Source organism: Ixodes scapularis, unplaced genomic scaffold, assembly GCF_016920785.2.
Source record: "Ixodes scapularis isolate PalLabHiFi unplaced genomic scaffold, ASM1692078v2 PGA_scaffold1__304_contigs__length_218370807, whole genome shotgun sequence".
Classification (NCBI taxonomy): domain Eukaryota; kingdom Metazoa; phylum Arthropoda; class Arachnida; order Ixodida; family Ixodidae; genus Ixodes; species Ixodes scapularis.
In genome coordinates this window covers 91,285,916-91,308,662 of record NW_024609846.1, presented here as the reverse complement: position 1 = coordinate 91,308,662, position 22,747 = coordinate 91,285,916, and the positions used below count along the sequence as shown (strand labels likewise).

Genomic DNA, 22,747 nt, shown 5'->3' with positions numbered 1-22,747 from the left:
GGATCGCGAGATGCAACAGCGTGACACTCCGTCTTCTGTGACGTCATTTTTTGCACTTCGGGACCACTTTTGATGTATGGCCAGCATAAGACGCTAAACACGCCAGTCGGAGACGCGCTGCAGGCGCCATAGTACTGCTCCTAAAAGTAGCTGTCACGTGTTTTGCTCCGCGACTGTGATTCCCTCACAGCAGCTCTGACTGAGGGTTGCCAAATTACGGTGAAACGGAGTATAGACAAAACAGACCGGAAACGAGCTGCCAGCATACGATAGTCAAACTCCAACAAAAAGGATCAGTTTCTTCCCAAGCTGGACGACATTTACCGGGCATCTTTAGAGCTGCGAAGCTCAAAATCACGCGTACTCATAAGATTTTTTTTTCTCGCGTGTTTGTGATTTTTATGATGTTCTGCAAGCAAGAAAAAAATATATATGGTGAAGTCACTCCGAGGGGGTACCGATAACTGCGAGCCACGAACATGAAGGATTCGCTAACATCCGTCAGGAGTGTGAACGGTAAATCGTCACGCGAACATATTCTCAAAAGCTGCAAATATTTATTTGGCTTAGCAAGTAGAATACTAGTATACTAACGACATGTGATTATTGTACACAAGATACCATTTCTCGGTTCTTCAAAACCATTTCCCTTGTCTGAACGGTCGCGCTACCGGCCGCGGCTAGCCGTGCCCTCGATGGACTACGGAGCTGCGTTGTGTCGTCTGCTACTGTACCGCCAACAGGAGAGCGATAGCTCTGTGTGCTCCACAGATGCGTGTTGCGGTATAACTCTGTACGTCTGTCCTAGAGGAAGACAAAAAGATAGGCTCTGTGACCCCCCTCCTAAGCTAACAAAAACAAACAGAAGTATACTCGTTTGGACTGAAAGGTTTACAAAATAGTGACCAGACATTGGAAAAGCATATGTCACAGAACTTGGTTTATGAAATGGCATCATTGTTTCGAGCAAGAAATCACCTGCTCACCACTGGGACGATGAAATCGTCACTATTTATTGCGTCAGGTATATTTGCGCTCATGAAGAAAAATCTGAACACATCCTTCTCCCAAAGTCCTATGTCGAATAATAAACACTTTTTTAAACATCTATGCACAAATAACTCATTTTTTTCTACACTTGTATATACACGTTAATTAAACGACGTCAAACCGCATTTTTGATTAGATCTTGATGTCTACACCAACTACATTCATATTTTTTAGGGCTTTATTGAACGATAACTTCAACTATAGTTAATGGAACATGATGGCTCGATCTCAACAAAAACCTCAACGTGCGAAGCTTCCACAGACGGTCGCTTGCGAGTATTCTCAATGTGAGACTTCAGAAGCTTTCGCTTGCCATAGGGAGCTTGCTTTCGACTACAGCACTGCACGGGCCCGGAAAGCGCGGAGCGCGCTGCTGTGGGGAGAGGTTGACTTACAAGATGACGTGTTACGTGGTCACGTAAGATGGCGTCATTTCGTGCAGCGTGATCACATAAGATGACGTCATTTCGTGTAACGAGATCATGTAAGATGACGTGTTTGTGTCACGTGATCACGTAAGATGACGTCAGTTCCTATGAACCGACGCTCTATACTCCGGCGTCATGGCGTAACCGGCGCGACCGGCGGCGTTCGACGCTGCCTGACCACCTCGACGCCAAAATGGAGCATGCCGTATTCCGCGCCGGCCGCGCCAGCGACGCCGGACCAGGATGCATCACGCGCTGGCTCCCGGCAGCCCTCGCGCTGGAAGCGCGGCGGATACGAGCAATAGCAGACGACAGGAGCACCACTCCGTGTGGCGTCATGTTTGAAGAATCGGACTCGGTCGGTCGAGAAGCTGATCGAGGGAATTCGTCCTCACCCGTGTGTCTACGAAACGAGGAAGCTTGAGTACCGTAGACCGAGTATGTACTTTGAACGCCTACGCTTGCGGCGCAGGCGGTGCACCAACAGTGCAAGCACGAGTTTTCGTCGTGCAAGGTACGTCCACGCCATCGCTCGAACTTGATGCTCAAGAAGCGCGAGAATTTTCGTCTGCTATTCGAAACGAAAAGAAACCGGAAGTGGCGCACCCTCGCAGGAAACATGCCCTCGTAGTCAGATTCTGCGCATGCGCCGCGCCGGCGGCCCACCGACGCGCGCCGCCGGCGCCGCCAGGGCCGCCGGAGTATAAACAAGTCGAATTTTTGATGCGCGCGGCGTGACTGACGTGACGTAGCCAACTTCGGCCAGCGTTCGCTTGCGCGCGCGTTACGCCGGAGTATAACAGAGCCTTTAGAAACGCGCCTCTTCGCTTGAAGAGCTGATATGCGTTGATTCTTATTTGTTTCTTTTGCCTACTACAGACCATTCAAAAACTCGCCTTCTGGGTGCCACCAACTTCGTGTACTGGGTGTGAAGCAGACTTGGACGTAGTTCAACTACTCTACTCAAACTACTGTAGTTTAACTACTTTTTCGAGTAACTTGGTAACTTTCAATTACAACTTGATTTGGGTAATTAGTAGTTTAACTTAACTACTTTTTTCAGGTAACTTTTACTCAAATTACTAACTACTTTCGAAATTATATAGTCCTAATTTTGCCCATCACGAAAGTTTGACCGCAGAAATGAATAAGACGCCGGCAAGGACGCCTCCCCGAACAAGCGGCCCTCTTGTTCGGGGAGGCGTCCTTGGGCCAAGGTGGCGACGAGCAGCCAAAACATAACACCGGCACACACGAACACAGGAAGAGATGCTTAACAAACCTTGGTCAGGTATTGACCTAATCCGGTAATGCACGCAGGCGCCGCGTTTCCAGCTGCAACCGTAAAAGACGGGGACCCGAGAGTTGTTGTTTTCGTGTTGTCTGTCTTTAGTGAGTTCTGACTCAAGCGGTAGGTTCCACGGGAGGGCCAATGGAATGACCTCGCAGCTGGGCGCCTGTTCCCATGGTCGCCTTGTCGTCAGCGCATACGCCTTAGCAAAGCCGGACTCCCCCGCTCACAAGCCCTGGTACGGATAATCTGTTCATGGTAGCGCGTTCCCGCTTCCAGCTGCAACTGTATACGAGCGACGATGCTTGTTCACGTAATCCTTTGCGTCCTTCCGACCATCCATGCCTGGGAGACCTCCTCTTTGTTAAAAACGATTTACTTAATTGTCAGGCATGTCAGGCACGTCAGAATATTGTAGTCGGCGGCGAGTATTGCGAGTTACCCTTGGGAGATCCTTTTGTTGGACCTGGCGTCAGCGGCGAAGTATACTTCGGTTCATCTTCTGTTAAACCAAAACAATTTTTTTTTCTGCAGTAGCGTGGAACTAGCACTACAACGGGACGCGCAGTCGTCCGGATGATCTCATCGTCGTGGCGCGAGACTTGAACCCTTGACGGTCTGGTGCACTCGCTCAGCGTACTCTCAGAGCGATGTCGGAATAAAGAGGGGCCAGTCATAACAATCTCAACTTGACGAAGAAAATATAAAAAAGGAGGAAAGTTTGTTATAAGAGACCCTCTTACCGAGGCAAACCTCACACGTTTCTTCATGGACACCAAAGATGCCGACACTCGCTTACCCGACCCTGCACAGACTGTTTCTCAAATTCAACGCTGCCGTTCCATCCAGCCCGTCGGTGGAACGTCTATTTAGCTTGGCTGGGGACGTCTTTAGAAGGAAACGGGAAAAACTTTCCTATCAATAACTTTGAAAGTCAATTGCTTCTGCGAGCGAATAAACTATTTTGGCGAAAACGCAAGCCCTAAATAGACTGCATTTATTTTAGGCTCGCAGGGCTTTTCATTGATCAAAACTGCTGTTCATTTTGCTACCACAAAAATATAAAAAAGTAACTTCGAAAGTAATTTCAAAGTAACTCGCTACTTTTTAGAGTAGTTAGTAGTTTACTCAATTACTATTACAAATGCGTAATTTCTACTCTACTCCAATTACTTTTGGCGTCGATACTCAGTAACTTAACTTAACTACCTTTTTTGAGTAATTTGTACATGTCTGGTGTGAAGCGCGTTCGAGCGTGCGCAATACCTCTCTAGGCCGAAAGATTTTACACTGAGTATGCGTTCACAGCTCAATGACTTAGGCATTTTTCGTCAGGATAGATGCTCCCACGAGAAGAGCGTAATGGATATGTGAATAGAATTGGAAATTTGAAATGTTCTTGTCCAATCGCATTTTTCTTTGGTTATCAACGCTGTCATCACAAGACGTTCAACCCATAATACACTGGTGATTAAAAAATAAGCACCGAAAAACATGCACCGATTTTCGCTCAAAAATAAACACCGGAAAAAACATACCGTAATCATTACCCATGTCACCTATTTGGGTGATATGTGAATTTCCAGAAGAACAGCGAGTTATCCCCCTCCCCTAGGAATACCCTGACTACACAGCAGGCGACCCGTTTTTTCCCGCGTGAGATTGCGGTGACCACGAACCGTACGGAGGTCACAGGACGTCCGTGAAAAATAAAAAGGAGGCAAGCAACGATCTACTCTGTGCACGCTTCATCCCCGATTTCCACGACCCCAAGGCCGATGGACGTTTGTGTGAAAGATAACGATAAAATAAAACTTTGCGTCAAAAAAAAAAAGCCCGTTTTTAAAAGAAAAAAAAAGTAGAAACAAGCACAACGCGTTGACGGACCGCGAGGTTGTGGAACACCTCGCGGTCCGCTTGCCACAGGACGGTTGTCTTCGACCCATAGCTCCAAGGTGAATTTGCCACTTGCGAAAACACGGAGACCTACCCAGCGAGAACCAGGAAAGCAAGACACGCACACTGACGCCTCGGCGTGCAGAATGAAACAGGATACGGGCGCGGAATACGGCCGCGGAAGAACACCTCGCACAGTGCCGATCCGGCCGATCTCCGAACGGACGATTTCGCATTTCGTGGACAGCGAGCGCCACCGCACGGGAGAGAGAGGTACCTTAAAAACGATGAAAACAACCACCGACACCTTGGTTCTTTATATTTGCTGTAGTTACGGAACAAAACGACTTACATGAATAATTTGAATATTATTCGATTCCGTAATAAATTTAGAAGACACTAAGCGCAATACTTCTTATGTTTGAATTTAGATACTTTTGTAAATTCGCTCCGAACGCAAGAGTGCCGAATTAGCCGATTTTGACCATTTTCATGATTTTTTAAAGAATATAATTAAATTTATGATGAAACATTTGTTGCGCTTAGTGTCTCGATAATGACTCAATGTCTTTAAAGCCGAAATTTTCAAGAAGATCCGCGCAGCCGTTATTATGTGAGAATTTTTTTAATTTGGTGAAAAACCTCATGTATTCTCTATGGGGCTCTGAGGTGCGCCCCCTCTTAAGCGTTGAAGTGAAATTATGGACAGAAAATGAAGTGAATAGAAGAGGCTCTCAAGACAGTACACAGGATGCCCGATCGAATACATGGTTTCGATCAGTTTCACAACATGACTATCCGCTGGTACATCGACTGCACAGTAACCGCACATATGGCTCCCTAAAACGCCGAAACTTGAAATAGAATAGCGCAAACAAAAAGCACACTCTAAAAAAAACAAAACAAAAAAAACGTGCGTTTGCTTTCCCGCACAACATTCGGAGAGCCTATCACCGCAACTTACGGAGGCAGCTCAGTGAATGACAATGCGGAAACATATGTTTAGACCAAGAAACGCAGTCTGAGTTGTGCCATTAAGCAATGCAAGCGTGACGTTTTGCATTGCTTAATGTCATAACTCAGACTGCGACTTTTGGTCTAAACATATGTTTCGGCATTGCCATTCGCTGAGCTGCCTCTGCAAGTTGCGGCGATTGGCTCTCCGAGGGTTGTGCGTGAAAGAAGACGCACAAACGTTTTTTTACAGTGCGTCAACTTCCTGCAAAACAGAAGGTGAGCTCGGCGACTGTTGGCGCCTTCGTTCACAACCACTTTCACAGTAGAGAGCACTGCCATAGCGATGTTGGTTATCCATGGAGAAACTAGAATGCAAGGCGATCGTCGGTTGACACATTCTGTAAGAACGTAGTAGAATAGACCCACAGACTAATAACAGGCAGGGTCCCTGCAGTGGTGGATTTCGTGGTCACCAAACACTCTAAATCTCAGTTGCGAATATATAGCGAATAAAAGCGCTTGTAGCGAATATATTCGCAACAATAGCGATGACACGTCGGCTTCCCCACTCCTGTATTTGCTACAGACACAAAAAAGTAAAATAGGAACAAAATGTTGAGCAACCTAATATTGAAGAATAAGTATGTAGCGAATGATTCCATCAAAAACGATACAATCCTTAGCGAATATTTTTCCCCACGCTGTAGCGGAAGAAAAATTTCAAGGTTAAGGGACCTTGTTTTTTTTTACATTTATGCGTTTTGGTTAAAATAGATTGCTTGCGGACGAATCTCAGAGCGCAGAGCCCAAAGCCCATGGCGAACCCTGGCTTGTGCTCGCAAACGAAGAAACAAAGAAGAAAAATCTGCGTCCAATCATTCTTTCTTTTTTTTTTTCATTTTATCTATTACCGTACCGTCGGGAGAGGGAGGAGAGAGAAAGAAGGAGGCGAAGAATTGGTTGTAAAGAGAGAGCCTCAGGCCGACAGAAAAAACAAAACCAGGCTACAACACGACGCCGGTCCATGAAAAGCGTCAGTCAATGGGAAGCCATGAATTTTCAAAAGCGCGGGAGATGCACCAAAAGGGATAAGCGATATTCAGACAAAAGGGGCTATAATGGAGGTACAAGTCTTGACCTCCGCGGCACTCTGCTCGATGGTTATGCTGAGTGTCCGCGCAAGCGCTACATTAGAACGGTGGAGTTAGTTCAGCTTGCCCGGACATTCCAGTTGGCGCTTGCTTTGATTGCTCGCATCGACCGGTTTCGCACCGCGAATTTGGTAAGTTTTTATAACTCCTTTCTTTACCTCTGATTTTGCAAGTATGTTTGTAGAAATGAACTGTCTTTTCGCCTACCAAAGGTCTGGCGGATATAGGTAATTTAACTTCAAACAGATTTAATTAAGCAATAACTGGTGAGGTGTGCTGGATTGCATTCCCGCATGTGGAAATAAAGCGAACTATACTTTGTTTCAGCTTAGGTCCGAGCGCGGCCGATGTCATGAGCCGAAGGGCCAATCAAAGAGCGGAAGAGGGCCGATCAAATAGCGAAAGAGGCACAACACCATGGCGTGCTTTCTGCAGTTGATAGGACCCAGCTGGTATTCGATGTTTTTCTGTGCGTGCTCCTCTGCCGGCTAGTTCTATAAAGCGCAGAGAGCACGCCATGACGCTGCGCTTTTTGCACTGTATGATTGGCCCTTCGGCACATAACATAGGCCGGCTCGGACCTAAGCTGAAACGAAGTATAGCTGAAACGAAAGTGGTGGCAATCAGTCATCGTCAAGTCGTCGACGTGTGACGTTTTTTCGACAGATTGTTTCATCGAAAGGCTTTCCGCGCTCGTTAAGTCGACTCCCCTCTCGACGGTTCGTCACAAGATGTGTCGACGAACCGTCGCATTTCATGAGCACACATCCTCCTGCGACGAAACGTCGCAGGAGAGGATGTGTTCACGAAACGAGCTTTCACGAAACCATGCAGTGTCGACGAAACGTGTGTCTATGAAACGTTGTCCACGAAATACAGTCCCGCGAAACGAGTTTTGATGAAACAATAGGGACCCGTTTTAAAGCGTTTTCGGAGGTCCGCACGGCCTGGAAAATTGAGAGTTCGTTGTCTTGATAAAGGCGTGAACCCATCGACTGAGAGAGAGAAAGACACGTCTTTACTGTGCCAATTCCGGCTTAAAAGGGTGAAGGGCTACGTAGGGATGTCTAGGCCAAAGCCCTTATACACCCTGGAAATGTGCTACAGTGTCGGGATATGTGCTACAGTGTGGGGAATAGGGAAAGAGTGTGTGGTGTGTGTGTGGGGGGGTGGGGGGGGGGGGGGGGTGGGGGATTGGAGGGTTCGGGAGCGTGGACAGCTCCAGAAGATATGTTTAGAGGTAGAGCAGGACGGGTGTCCGGGGAGGTTGAGGATGCGATGCATCTAAACGCGATGATAATCTAAATCATCCACGTTTTGCCGCTGCTAGATTTGCGCCTGCTGTACGAATGGTAACTTCGGTGCGCCCCCGAGTTTTCCCCGAGCTTCAAGTCGTTCTAAAAAAAAGTTGATTTTGTTGTTTTCGATGACGCTAGGTAAGTTTCTAATTGAAACGATATGTCTATTTTCACTAACTAAAAAGTTAATTAACGAATTTTAATTTATTAGCCGCCTTATAGCAACAGGTAGCCGCCCACATTAATGTCCCCCTGACCGTGTAACTCGCATGCACAAACTGCAACTGAACAAACCTTTTTTTAAAACAAATATGTAAGGCTTAAGAAACCCACCCTGTATATACATTTGCAGAACGCCACCAAACTGCAAAATATGTTTTCAAGGACGTGCGCACAACCCACATCACAAACAAGAAAGGAGGCTTATTAAATAAACTATTAACTGAGCTAGACACCTCTGGCCCCTGTCTCTTTTCCTACCTCTGTAAAATGTTTTCCTCCACCCGCCCCAGTCTCGGGTTAAGTTCATCATGGTTACATTTGACATTAGGTTCCCTAACAGAACGGTGGATGCCGTGAAGCTTCCTAGACACCGTTTCAGATGTTCCAGTTGTTGTGAGCAATTTATGCTAATAACAGTACACGAAAGAGATCGGAAGCTCATCTCTTTTCTTTTTAAAGAATGAGATACTAGGAAAATGTTGGGACACTGAAGCGTGGGCCGAAATCACGTGATATAGGGCTTCTAAACACAAATTTTTAATCTTTTAAGCGGAATGTAATAGTGCATTTTCTATGTTTTTCATGAAGTCTTTTTTTTTAACTTGTGTTTCCATAGCTTGCCCTTGAGCTGGAATTGTGATTCGAAAAGAAAATTACTGAAATAGAGAGAGAAATGGTGCAAGTGCTCGGGATGCTGTAACGAGACCAAGGAAATGAATCCAGCTTTTTCGTCAGCATCGACATTCATTTGAGTCCTCAGAACACCCGTTTTGAGCTCATCAGTCCGGTAAATCACATTCTTCGCTATTTAGTTCAAAAAATTATTATTGTATAATATTAATTGACTCAGCCTTTCTTCTTCTTCTCCTTCTGGAAATTCTAGCTGCAGTTTCTTCAAAACTGCAGATAGAATGTCCAGAGAGCAACGTCGTGAAACCTGGGCCGAAACTATTTTTTGGCACAGACAGAAAAGCCATCTGCTGTTTAAGCGACCAAAATATCGTCTTCAGGACAACATCGATGTAGCGAGTACTAATGCTCTGCCTGGAAATCTAATATGTAAGAAACAAAACCTACCCAGCGGCGTTTTCTCAGTTTCTGGCACTAATTCATATAGTGGTGGCGGGCGACGCCAACGTTCGCCAAAGTTCGAGATGGGTACCTCTGAAGACCCTCTTAAAATCTTTGACAGCCTGAAAAAGTAAGGAGCTGGATAGACGTACCTATACAGTTTCTGAAACTAGTCACGTTTTCTTATATACGTATAAATCTGTGGAGGCTCACCAGGAATCACTGTGCCAATATTTTAAGATCAAATGAATATGCTTCACATTGTTTAAACTTTGCTTTATATAACCCTTTGTTACGTTCTTTTGGCTGGTTTAGTTAAATGCCTCACTTTTCAGTATTTCTTGAATGCAAACATAGGTTATCAACAGTTCCACAAACACTGAAGGTCCCTATGATATACCTTGTATACAGGCTGTCTACCAACCTGGCAAACAGAAAACCTGCAATTGTCAAAGAATTTGGCGAGTTTGAAAAAGTCGGGGAATTTTTGCCTCGCAGTCAGGGAAGTTCAGCTTTTCTTCCTCCCTACCGCAAATTACGCGCGTGTGGAGTGGCATAATTGCATGCGGCTCGGCTGTCCTGCCGACGCTAATCTCTGGAAACCAAATCACATTCTCTTGAAACGCTCACACTAAGGTGAGCTTCTCTCCTTGTGCTCGTGCTAACATGCGCTACTTTCCTTGTGCTTGCGCTAAAAGATTTATTCAGAAAGACATATCAAAGAATAGACTGACAAAGAAGTATGATATAGTGCTTGGCCAACCCCTTGTTGGCCGTCAAATATACCAGTGTTTTTTCACATATAAACTATGTTCCAGGGTCCAGATACGTCCTGTCCCCCTTGGAATCAGAAGGGGAATTAGGGTGAAGATTCAGGCAGAGAATTAGGGTAAAGTAGGGGAAACCTGGAAAAGTCAAGGAATTCGAAAGCGCCATATTGGTAGACACCCTGGTTTAGTGTCTGGAGAAAACTGATTAAGTACACAGCGCAACACTCTAAGAACACGCGATCGCTTTGTTTCTTTCGTGTGTTGTCCTTTTTAAAGCGTAAGGGCTGCCTTCAAAACTAGTAGTTTGGTTGAAAATGTTTATTTTGGGGAACTAACCTTATCGTTCATATTATGTACCTGCAAATTTCCATATAAGGTATGAGGTTTTTTCTTCTTTTTTATCTTCCGACTAAATGTGCAAAAAAAAATAGTGATTAAAAATATATGAATATACGCTGTAATATACGCTAGATGTAGCTATGTACTGTGGCTGCCTTTTTACATAATCACCGTGCAGTTTAAGGTAGTTATTTGGACATGGTGCAAGCTTTTCGATGCCCTCCCCGAAGGGGGCTTCCGCGAGGGTTGTCAGCCCTTCCAATGAACTAAGTAAACGAAACAGAAGTGCTTAAAAGTATTTTATTACAAACAGAATGTAGACACAAACTCTAGATACTCCTACAAACAATCACCAGATTGAAGTCATTATGACGTGACACAATTAAGCTTTTGTATGCTTCCTTCCTTCCGTATGCCCTCCCCTTTTAGGGGGGAGGGGGGGAAGAGGCACACGAAAGCTTGCGCCATGTCATAGTGGCTGTCAAAATTTATGCGACGAATATATGGTAAAGTGGCTAGAGCATGTATCTGAAATCTGCATATACAAATATTTTTCATCGTTTCTATTTTCTTCACACAATTTATCGGAAATCGAGAAGAAAGAAAAAAACAGCCCTGGTCCGAAAATAGCTTATGTACCCGTGCTCACTGTGTCCCGGAGTTTACATACAGCAACATATTGTGTCTGATATGACACAGAACCATCCGATGCGCTTACTGCCAGCAACCTCATGTTTAGGGACATAATATAGCAACGAGGCATGTCTTTCTATCATAACGTTATATGCAAAAATAGAGCATCTTATGTGAAACACCGTACCATTTATTTCTTGCTTCTCACGTATTTTTGAAGCTTTTAGATATCCCCGTGCTTAGGAGCAAGAAAAGTACAAGCTGCAGATATATTCAGCTTCAAACATTTTTACCGTTAATAGCGCCGTCCTCAACACTTCAATGCCTGCTTTCATTGGTGCCGACTGCATCGCTACATTGAAAACATATGTTCAAGGTTTAGTAGGTGACGTTAGTAGCGCTAAAAAAGGGTTCAATTTGTATCGAATAAGGTTTGTAGCGGCGAACTATTCTGCAAGTCAAGCCAGATAATAAAAAAGAAAGTATGGAATGTGCCCCAAATAAAAAGTCTTCGAGGTGACCCAGATCAAAAATATCCGGGGTGACCCATTTAAAAGATTTTCAAGATGGCCCAGGTAAAATCTTTTTGAGGTGACCCAGATAAAAATATTCGGGGTGATCCATATAAAAATTCTCCAAGGTGAACCAGATGAAACACTTTACAGCGGACTCGGATATATTCGTCACAAATATATCCACAATAAACTTGCGAGAAAAATGTGGATAAATAGAGTATACATCCGCTACCGGGATAGAGTGTAGTCACGGGCTCACCGTCGTGGCGCTCAAATAGGCTCAAGCAGACCCTTGCGCATCCACCATGACCGGTGTACGTAGTACCATTTTGAAACTTGGCAGTTCATGACGCCTTCGTTTACTTATTTGACGAAATTAAGGGTAGAAAGCAGCAACCTCTCCGCGTTTTTGGGAGGATATACTACGAACACAGTGTGGTTGGCATACGAAAGTTCACAATTTTAGGTAACTTATGCGCTGCGTGGGCATGAGTGGGCGCACAAATACGACTTATCAAACTGCGCGTGCATTGTGTCGGAAAGAAAATAGTAAGGAAGTCACAAAGCATAGAGCAGCTCACGAAGATACGGCGGAATAACTTTCCTCCCGTCAGCCTCAGAAAGAAGGAAGACGTCTTGTTCTTCCCTGCTTCTAAGATCCGCTGGAGGCGCGTCAGTAAAAATAGAGGAAAACACGCTGTTGCTATATTTTTCCTTCCTTCTGTCTTAGAGTGTGCAGTACACGACCTGTGACACGAAGAGCTCGACGCTGTTAACAGAACGCAGCGGCAGCGAGGACCTCGGGGTCTCTAGACAACATGTTTGCAGTGGCCAAGCACTTGCCAGGAACGTACTACACCGTGAACTGGTAGCGCAGCAACCGGATGCGTGTCCGCTAGACGCGGCGAGGCACGAGGTCGGTGGAGCCCAGCAACTGGATCAGCGGCTGGTGGTCGGTTTCGTCAAAAGAGCTCAGATTGTGCACAAGGTTATTGAACCTCTGGATAACCCACAGGACTCCCAGCGCGTCGTTTTAGATTTGGCTGTACCCCTGTTCGGCAGTAGTCAGTCACCCCGACACAAAGGCAACTGCTTGTCACTCAACATATGTTGCTTCTGTAGGAGGACGCCGTCCAAGCCGTACGACCTGGTGCCTGCAGAAGCGGTGGCTTCATACTCTGGGTTTTATCGAGCCACGCAGGAGCTGGATGCCACCACTCTTCTTAGCGAGTCAAAAGCTGAAGCCTGGCCAATCCCTCAGGTCCAGATCGTTTTTTGTTTAGGACGCGCCTGTTTGGCATTGTGGCGGCGGACAAGCTCAGCAAGAAATGTCCGATGTGGTTAAGCATTTCCAGGAGACGCCACACACCTTGCAAGTCTGTCGGAAATTGCATACCAGTGAAAGCGGGGGACCTAATGGGGGTCTGGTGCTATGCCGTTGGTACTATACACCACACCAAGGATCTTTAAGGACGACACCAAGAGCCAGCACTTGGAGGCTTTCGGCGTAACACTCGCTTGCTGCAGTCTCCCGAGGGCAACTTCGATCTGCTGTCGGGTTCAAACCAGTCTCTGTCATACACCAGGATGTCGTCTACCATGTTGACGCATCCTTTAACTCCCTCGAGAATCAGTGACATCGGGCTATGGGATACCTCTGGGGCCTAAGTAATTCCGCAGGGCAGGCAGCGATGATAGAATCGCACGAAGGGTGTAATTAACGTCATGTACTCCTGGCAGCTTCCGGAGAGGCGTACCTGGTGAAACCCAGATATTGCGTTGAGTTTTGAGAATACGGTGGCGCTTTTCAGCAACCCGAACTCCTGGTCGACCGCCGGAGTCATATGCTGCTCTCGGAGGACGACCTGGTTCATCTTCGTTTGACGCGCTGTCGATAGCCTCTCGCTGCCTTGGGATCCCCGACAAGGCCGGCGCACCATGCCGTAAGAGTCTCGACCCCCGACCACTAAGAAACGCCGCTGTTTCAAGACCAGGTCACGCCTTCTTTTTGCAATGTTTTAATGCTGTTGAGCGTTCTTTTCCAAAAGAACCAAAAGTGCGACTAGCATTGAATTGCACGCAGACGACAGCAAAATGGCCCATTGTACCATCGAAGTTACGGTCTCGCTCAGCGTCACAGCGTGAGTATCCGCAGGTTGATCGATTGTGCCATAGTCGCACAGACGGCCCCCTACAACACTGACATCTGGAATAGACTAGCAACCAGGGAGCATAAGTCATCTTGCTGTGAAACACAGGGAGACCTGAGCGACCATTCACGTTTTCGTTCACAACCAATTCCAGGATAGACACCACTGTTTTAGCGATACTGGTGATGCACAGAGACACGAACCAAACTGGTCGTCAGATACTCGTCGGTTGACACTTGGACACATGGCAACATCGGCCACTGTTTGCATAGTGGTTCATGACCACTTTCACAACAAACAGCGGTGCCCGAGGATGTTGGTTATGCGCGGAGAAGCAAAATACGGGCGATGAACGGTTGATGCACTAGGCAAGAATGTAGTACATTTGGCGCACATCATAATAATCGGCATGGGAGTCGCAGCTATGCGGATTTCGCAGTCTCATTTGTCACAGGCAGACAGCCGCTCTCAAGTCTTGAATGCACACGAATCATCAGGCCTACAACTGCCCGAACAACTCGCATGGTATAGCATGCGAGCTAATTACTGATGACTCTGAACAAGAATCACCTTTGATCAGCTATGACGGACATGGCATTGCGAGATGTGCTAAAGATGGAAGCAAGTGCGATGACACCTGATATTGGAAGTTTGACCGCAGCCAAATTGTGCAACACGTCGCACTAGGTACGGCCTGCACAATTTTTAATAAACATAAATTTGGCCCACCCAATTGTTTAAATTGTGCATCCCTGGTCTAGCATTTCCCAGTAGATAATACGGTTGGTAGGAGCCGTACCCTCGTTCCTAACGCAACTTTTCATGAGATCACAGAGAGCTGCCAGGTTACGCTGTGTGTATTGAAAGCCACATATTCCGCCATTCGCATTTCATCATTCTCGCGATGGTACCTTGAACTTGGACATGCACGGGGAACAAAAAAACATTAAGGGCAAAAAGAGTTGAGCAAGAAACTAAAGTAATCAGGGGGTTCCTTTTAAATCCTCTGAAGCCTCTGAAGCCTATGACGGAGTGGCCTCTCTTACAAGTCGTCCATCGACAAATAGGCCTTTGACCAACTGGTTTTAAACAAGTTGGCCGGATACCACAACACACAGGCATGAGCGCTCGCAGAAAAACTCTCGAATGAAGGAGGGGAAACGGAGGAGAAGTGAAAACCCTCTTGTTTTCTTGTGTCTTCCAGAAGTATAATGCCGCAACTTCCTCCCAACCCTCCTTGCACCCACACCTCCGGGAGGTGTGGGTGCAAGGAGGTTGCAGCTCGAGAAACACAAAATAAATGTAATGGTCGGTTGACACAACAACGAGTACTAAGAACGAAGGGGCGCCCATGCACACAGAGAACTGATGGACCGACCTCGTCGTCTTGACCCCTGCGTAAAGGGCCTATATTCAGCCTGGCTGCCCAAACTTTGTTTATCAAACAGCGTGCTGGGATGAAATTTGTAGTAATTATATTTGTATGGCTTTCCATTGGCGTCAGTGGATAATAAAGACTTTAATTTGCCTTCTATCATTCTGGGTTTGTTTATTTTTGTCTTGGTAAATTGGAAAAACAAAACTTAACAACACAAAAAAACACACACACACACAAAAAAAAACACTCCGCTGCTTAAAGGGATCGAGCCCTTGACCACTTCGTCAGTAGTGCGACGCTCTAGCTCTGCGCCAACTCAACATGGAGAAACGCGATTTGTTCTTTTCTTCTTAAAGGCCGACTTACAAAACCATTTTCCGCAGGGTAGGAAAGTGCTCCCCAACGACCTTCGCTCCCTCTCCTCTAGCACTCCTTCCTCCTCCTCCCCTGAAAAAGGCAGGTCCGGAAGCTAGTCTCCGTGGAAAGGAGAAGGGGTTTCCTCCTTTCCGGGTCGCAAGGAGGAAACCTCTTCTCCCGCGGAAATGGTTTTGTAGGCCGGCCTTTAACTTCCGTTCCTTCCTTCTCTGGGGAGCGCGTCCACGGGTGGTCGCGCTGCGGGCTGGGTACTCCCCCGCGAAGGTCGACACGATTCGGCGATGCCAGGAGCAAAACCCAGGCGTCTGGTCGCCGCTGGCTGACTGGCTGCGCTGTGGTCTGGGTGGCCGATCGTAACAGCGGCAAAAAGAAACCTCATAGTACTGAGACCCGATATGCATGAAGTAGCCAGCCATGGACGCTTTATCTCGTACAATCTAAAACCTCCTGTTTCATTCCGTACCATCGACCGAATCGTAAGGCGCGTCCACACCAACGATGCGATCTAGTCGCGCGATAACTTTCATCGCAAAAGCGACGATCGCGGAAAAAAAGTGACGCGATATGAGCAGTCGCTACATGACCCGACTTTTTGCGATGTGATCTACATCGTGGAGTGGCTGAGCCAATCAGCGGCGTTCGAGCGAGAGTGCTCGAAAAGCGACTTGCCAACGAAGGCCTTGGAGTCGCTCATCGCGCACGTCAAGGTAACCATCTATTTTTTTCTTTTTTCTTTGCGATGCGACCTAGTCACGTTGCGCGACCGCTTTACATCGCCTGTGTGCACACGCCTTAAATCAACATGGCAGTCGTCATGTCGGTGGCGATGCGTGTTTTGGAGGTCGGCTACACGGTTATGCGTATAAAACCGAACCAAAACACCTTTTTTTACAACCTCGCATGATTTTTAAAAGAATTATCCATTACACATCGTGTAAATTTATGCTAATTTGTTTAAATAACGTGTTTTCACCCCAAATATTCACCAAATACACAAGACTTGCTATCAGTGTACCCCGTGACAAGGCAATTTTATAGGTGACCCCCATGGCACACTCACGAAACTTAGTGGTATGAAAATTCCTTGTCATGTGGTAGGGTTTAAATGAACCTGACGGGAAGGTCCATCGATGATAGGATTGGAGAGCACTGAGCCTCCACCAGGCGATCCCCGTCTGGCCATTTGGCTGTACACTGCGACAGATGGGAATGGCAACCGGAGTTCTACAAAACTAATATAGCGGAAAGATTCAAAACGCCACTGGAGCGTGAAATACGTGAGGTCTTCATGATAAGGGCCCATGGTCCGAATGTTGTATCAGTGCTCCCTCCATCGCCCTCTCCGATAAGGAGCAGTCCTTTATCAGTAAAGGTTCAGACATCCATCAATGACGTCTGACTTCTATTTTTTTATACTTAAATATATCCTCTGTACGCATGTGCGGTTTTAATATTTTTTTGTGTGTTGTATTAAAATTTAGTTGCAAGTTACGCCCTGTCCTGTGTGCCTCTCTTCTCTCTCCTCGTTTTTTTTTTTCTTTTTGCGTATTTTTCATTATGTATCCGAACCATCTATCCCAACCTATGCTTGATGCTTTCTGTTTAAAATTCTGGACAGGTTTCGTTTTCTGCTTGTTTACTCCAGTCTGACATCCCACGAAAGAACAATCCGAGCAGAGTATATAAGGGTTATTAATAGTAATAGTAATAATAATTAATTAAAAATTTTCGGAAGTTTTTAAGTTATAGCTAGATTGTGCTCACTGCAGAAACGTCAGAGAGCGTTCACGTGATGAAGAATATTAAAATAGCATTTTGGCGGTAGTTTATTGAGAAATTATCAAACAGCCACGATTTTTATACAAAATTGGCGTTGTTCGATATCAGGGTTTGGGACGTTTGGCATGGAATGACCCGCCAGGGTTTATGCGGCCTACTGAGTTCTGCCGTCGGCGGAGTCCCTCTCAACACCCTTTTTCTTCACCAATACACAAAATAGCCAAAAACGAAACGTATATGCAGACTAATGAGAAAAATGGCAAAAAATTGGCATTAGCATGGCCACGCTTAGTTTTCCGGAAACGGAAATTTGTTTGGTGAAACCGCCATATTTCCTCTGTCACCCGGCGCATCAGGGCTCCCTCCAGGATGGCACCTTACTCCGACTGGCTGGTGTAAGAATCACGTGACCATAGCGAAAACCAAATGGTGCTCTCGTTGAATGTCGCAGTATAAGTCTCAGCTAGAGCACATACAATATTACGAAAATTTAATGACCCAAAACGTATTTTACGTATGGCGATTTTGCCAGGCGTGACCGAACCACTCCACGTCAAAATTGTTTTGAACAATTTGAAAGGCTTCCTTGCGTACGGTAACACAACATTATTGCAGAAAACATTACCTTCCCATTCCCCGAACCTCGTCACTGTTGTTTCACAGTACGTGAGAAATGTAATTGTTACCTCTAGAGACGTATTAAAAAAAAAAAAAAAACGCGTTTGAATTAGGTAGTGTTAAGGCACTTCTATTAAGGCCCGTTCACACTCTTGCGACCTCTTAAACCTGGGTTCCTTAAAACTTCTTAAACCGGAGAACACACTGGCGCCATCTATTGGGAAGCAGTGTAAACTCGGCGGTCCGGCATATTTTTTTATTTCTCGCGCATTATCCTTTCTTTCTTGACTCGAAAAACTTTTGTCAATGTTATAAACGAGCCTTTCTATGGGTATTACGCACATTTGACCTCGGAAATCCCGCAAAACCTTCGCTCTTGTGAAATGCAGTTCCATGGTCACCGCATAGGTGGCGCCACAATGCCAGTGTGTTCGGTCATTCTGAAAACATTTAAGAAGTTTTAAGAGATCTCGTCTCTCTCAGTCGTACTCGGTCGCAAGAGTGTGAACGGGCCTTTAGGCTGGTGTAATTCTAAGTAAATACAACTCCCTGTAACGCCGAATTGGGGCGCAGCTCTTGAGGAGGAGGAGTGAAGGGTACTGAGGGGAGGGTAGACCCCTCCTCCTTCCCCCCTCCTCCCCTCATTCTTTAATATGCTGCGGGGGGTCACGTGACCTCGGAGGGGGGGGTGTCACGTGACTTCAGGGAGGGGGGGTCACGTGACCTCGGGGAGGCGTGACCTGGGGGGTCACGTGACCTTGGGGGGGGGGGGGGGGGGTCACGTGACCTTGAGGTGTCACGTGGGGGTCCCCTTGGGGGGTCACGTGACCTCGAGGTGACCTCGGGCGGTCACGTGACCTTGGGGAGGGGACCACGTGACCTCGGGGGTCACGTGACCTCGGAGGGGTCACGTGGTCTTGGGGTGACTTTGGGGGTCACGTGACATCCAGGGGGTCACGCGGGGTCACCTTGGGAGTCACGTGACCTTGAGGTGACCTTGGGAGGGGTCACGTGACCTCGGGGGGTCACGTGACCTTGGGGTTGGTTACGCCGACGGCGACGGCGACGGCGACATCGACCCCGCTCAAGCCGGAAACGGGCGCCTAAGAGCTGTGCTCTAAAAAAAGCATTGACTCTTTCCATCACTGCTCTTGACTACTGGCACAGTCATGCAACTCATTAGTGCAGAGTTTCCGCTCGCCTGACTTAAACAACATCTATCATAAATAACTGAATAAAACTTAGCAAGAGCTAATATTTTGATGGTGGATATTTTTATTAAAAAACTTTCCATTGTCAATTGAGGATTTAGAAAATTATCTCATTTTTCACTATTACTAATGCAGTGACATGTCGGAATCTGGACCTATGCATTGACTCTGGGAAGTGCGATATACGCTGGATTATTGGGTGGGTAATCCCCGTTGCTCTAGTACTCAAACTGTTCAAACTTTGTTTAATAATCGTAGGCACATTTCGACCCACCTTTTACATTAACGGTATATAGGAGAAATAAACTTAACCCCATGAATAATTCCGAGATAATTACTACTGTTACTTGTTTTTTTTTAAATTTCAGCGACTTACCAGTTCAGGCTCTGCGGTGCTTGAGGACTCTTCTCCGTAATCATCGGGGTAATCATACGTATAATTATAATCTGGAAATTCTGGTAGGTCGAACCCGAAGTCGTAGATTTTCTGGCGACAAATCGACAAAACTATAATCAAAGGTCTGACAAGAAAAATGGCAGAATGAGTTCTATCGAAAAACAATCGCAATGGCGGTATGGTTTAGTTGACTGTCAGTTTATTTATCACACAAATTAGTTCCGGTGAGGCAAAACAGATGAGGGATGTGCCAACTACTACTCAACAAACTTAGTGATTCATTCGAAGCTCGGCAGCAGGATGAAACTTTCAAAGAAAATTTTGTTACAATAGCTTGTTTAAAGGGCAACTCCACTCCATTTTTACCATTTTTGGGTTATGATCTGTTTAGTCGAAGCCGGCGACCCTGAATCACGAGATATAATTTGTTTTTCGGTAGTGTGCATAGTTTTGTAGATATCGCGAATGCAAGAATCGGTCCGGCGGCACGGCGAAACCAAAACTACCGGTTGAAGCAGCTTGGCAACACTGATACTAGTGGCACGTCGTCGGCATGACCTAGTTCTGGTCCCGCGCTTCTGAGCCGACGCGCCGACAAGGTCGGCTCAGTCGCACGTGGAGTTTCAAAACAGAAGGTTAGATGCACATTTTCTTTCTTTACCGCTTCACTTTGGTAATATGCAACAAATGTAGTAATTTTTAGTGTGTATTTATAAATTTGCCGGCCGAAAAGCGAATCCGACTGCTATAAATATGACGCGGTCGGTGCCGGCGCAGCGTGACTGTATTTGTTTCTTGCGCGCGGACCGAGAAAACGAAATAATGGGAGATAGATGGACAGATCTATCCACAAGTGGTCTAAGTTGTTAAAGCCAAGGTGCCTTTATGTGCACGCTAGTTAGATCAGCCGCGACCTGCTGCGTCCGGCCGATCGTGCTGGAGCAGCCGGCGGACGGTACGCGAACAGCGACGGCACCGCATCGTTCTTCAAAGACGCCTGTTTCGTGGTGAAACCCGCAACAGTCAGCAGCCGCAGATCCCGTGTGTAGGTGTCTGACGTAAAGTTTTGGGAGCAGAGCTTCGCGTTGGAGCTCGGAGTCAACGGTCTTCCGAAGTCTATCCGGCGAACGGCACCGACCCACACCTTGTGCCTCTTCCGGTCTCTTGGGAACTGGTGGAACCGCAGCTCCGGGTTGCACACCGGGTTGGTGCAACCCACAGCACTACAAGTCCTGCTCGACATTGCCCAACGCGAGACCGGCGAATCTCTCCGGCTCCACGACGCGCGCGTGAGCGAGCAGCACCGCTTTGCTCTCTTCCGCGCTGTCGCGGAAGCAATGCTGGAATTAAAGGAACTGCCTGGACGCTAATAAAAATAGGAGAACACAGGATAATGTGGTAAACACCTCGTGCCGTCAGCAGAATCGCAGAATGCCACGGAAAACGAAGCGTTCGCGGCGTCCGTACGAGAGCGTAGGACTAGACCTACGTCATTGCCCAGTGTTGCTTCACTAGCTCACCCGGTGCCAGCGTTGCTCACCCGCTTTCGGGCCGCTAACCGAGCCGGGAGAGCATTTTTAATATTGGCTTTAATCGGTAACGCGGCGTCGGTTTGACGTGATATTTTGGGTATGACCGTATTTTGACCTCCTAAAGCGATATCAGGCATTTCGATAGGGTCGACTTTTTGAGTGGAGTTGCCCTTTAAAGCTTTTGTATTTTTATTTCGTCTTTGGACTGGACAAACGACAAAGCCTTTGGTGGAATAGCAATAATCGACAAAAAGTATCGCAAACCCTAGTCTACACGAAACTTTGATTACAGACCAAAAAGTAATATTAGAAACACGAAATCGGGAATGCATTTTTGGGTTCAAAGAAAATGGAAATGGCGTGGCTTAGTTACATTGTGCACCACATGAAGCCTACCTGGGTAATAATAAGAAGAAAAATCTTCTTAGTAGGAAGGGGTGATCTATTGAATATGTTTATCAGTACTCAGTGTCGCAGCGTGGCGCAGCCTGTCTACCAAGTGATTGGCTACACTGTTCGCATTTCGTTAGTACACAGTTGTATTTCTCACGTCTAGATGCTCGAACAAGTAGGTACTTTGAAGGTGACTGTAATGGGAACTTCATTCTCGGCTGTCAAACAGTTCAGTTAAGTTGACAATTCTGGCAAGTTGTAAACGTTTTCCAAATACCAACTTCCCACCAGAGCTTCAGCGTTTATAATTATTAGTATAAAACTTTATAATTATATAGAACGCTATTAAAACGTTATGTTACGTATGAAGACATTTAGTTATGTAAAACGGTTTATAGTTGTAAGAAACGTAAATAAATGAACACTGTGTTTTTTCAAGAAGGCACAAACACGCAATAAAATAAAATTGATGTTTCAGACTAAATGTTATTGCCTTGCATGACACAACGCTAATGTTAAAATAGAACACCGGTTGCGTCAATAGGGTTCCTGAAAATATACAACGTGAAGAATTAAATAATAATCACAAAACAATTTCTCTAGGCGGCTGTGATTGTTAGTTTGTTTGCAATTTACTCGACAGTTTTTTTGGTTTTCGCGTCTTTATGAGAGAAATATGATTAAGCGACAATTTTATCGTAGTAAGGTGAATTCCGCTTTATTTAGCCTTACTTTGTCAAAACTGAACAAGAAATACCATAAAAAGCGACCATCACCGAAGACGGTGCCATATACATAAACCCAACGTCAGCCTCGTTCATCTCGAGGACTTGTTGTACAGGAAAGAAGTACAAAGCACAAAGTAAAGTGTATCTACTCGCGCAAGAAGACTGGGCAACAAAAATATATTACCCTTTGAAGTGAACAAAAAATAACGTGACTCAAATGTATTTGAAAGATACAAAAAAGTCTAGGCAGTTTCAAAACTTTTAGCTATATTCCGTTTCATCTTGGGATAAACCACAGCGGAAGTCTGGGAGCCTCAACAGCAAGTCAAGCTTCAGTTTAGAAGTGACGTCACTAGGCTCGTTGGGGGTGTATCAGTGCGCTAGTCAAAATGATGCTGGTTTGAAGTCCGGTGTGGACGTGGCGCGGATGAAACGTGTTTGTCTGCTACATTAGAGAAAATTCGGACTTCGTTTAGTCTGCACAGTTTACTGCACAAGTTTGTCACTCTAAAAAACCCGCACGTCTACTTTCCGGCACAACACTCGGAGAGCCAATCAGCGCATC

At 46.1% G+C, this 22,747-nt stretch overlaps 1 protein-coding gene across 1 annotated transcript in view; it reads right to left on the bottom strand.

Annotated features, from left to right (window-relative positions):
• Nucleotides 1–22,747, bottom strand: part of LOC115312681 (phosphate-regulating neutral endopeptidase PHEX) — a 99,664-nt gene that overhangs the window by 57,056 nt on the left and 19,861 nt on the right. Inside the window, exon 7 of the mRNA XM_040212225.1 lies at nucleotides 19,509–19,619. Within this exon, the coding sequence (XP_040068159.1) occupies nucleotides 19,509–19,619 (111 nt within the window). The remainder of the gene's footprint in view (nucleotides 1–19,508; nucleotides 19,620–22,747) is intronic.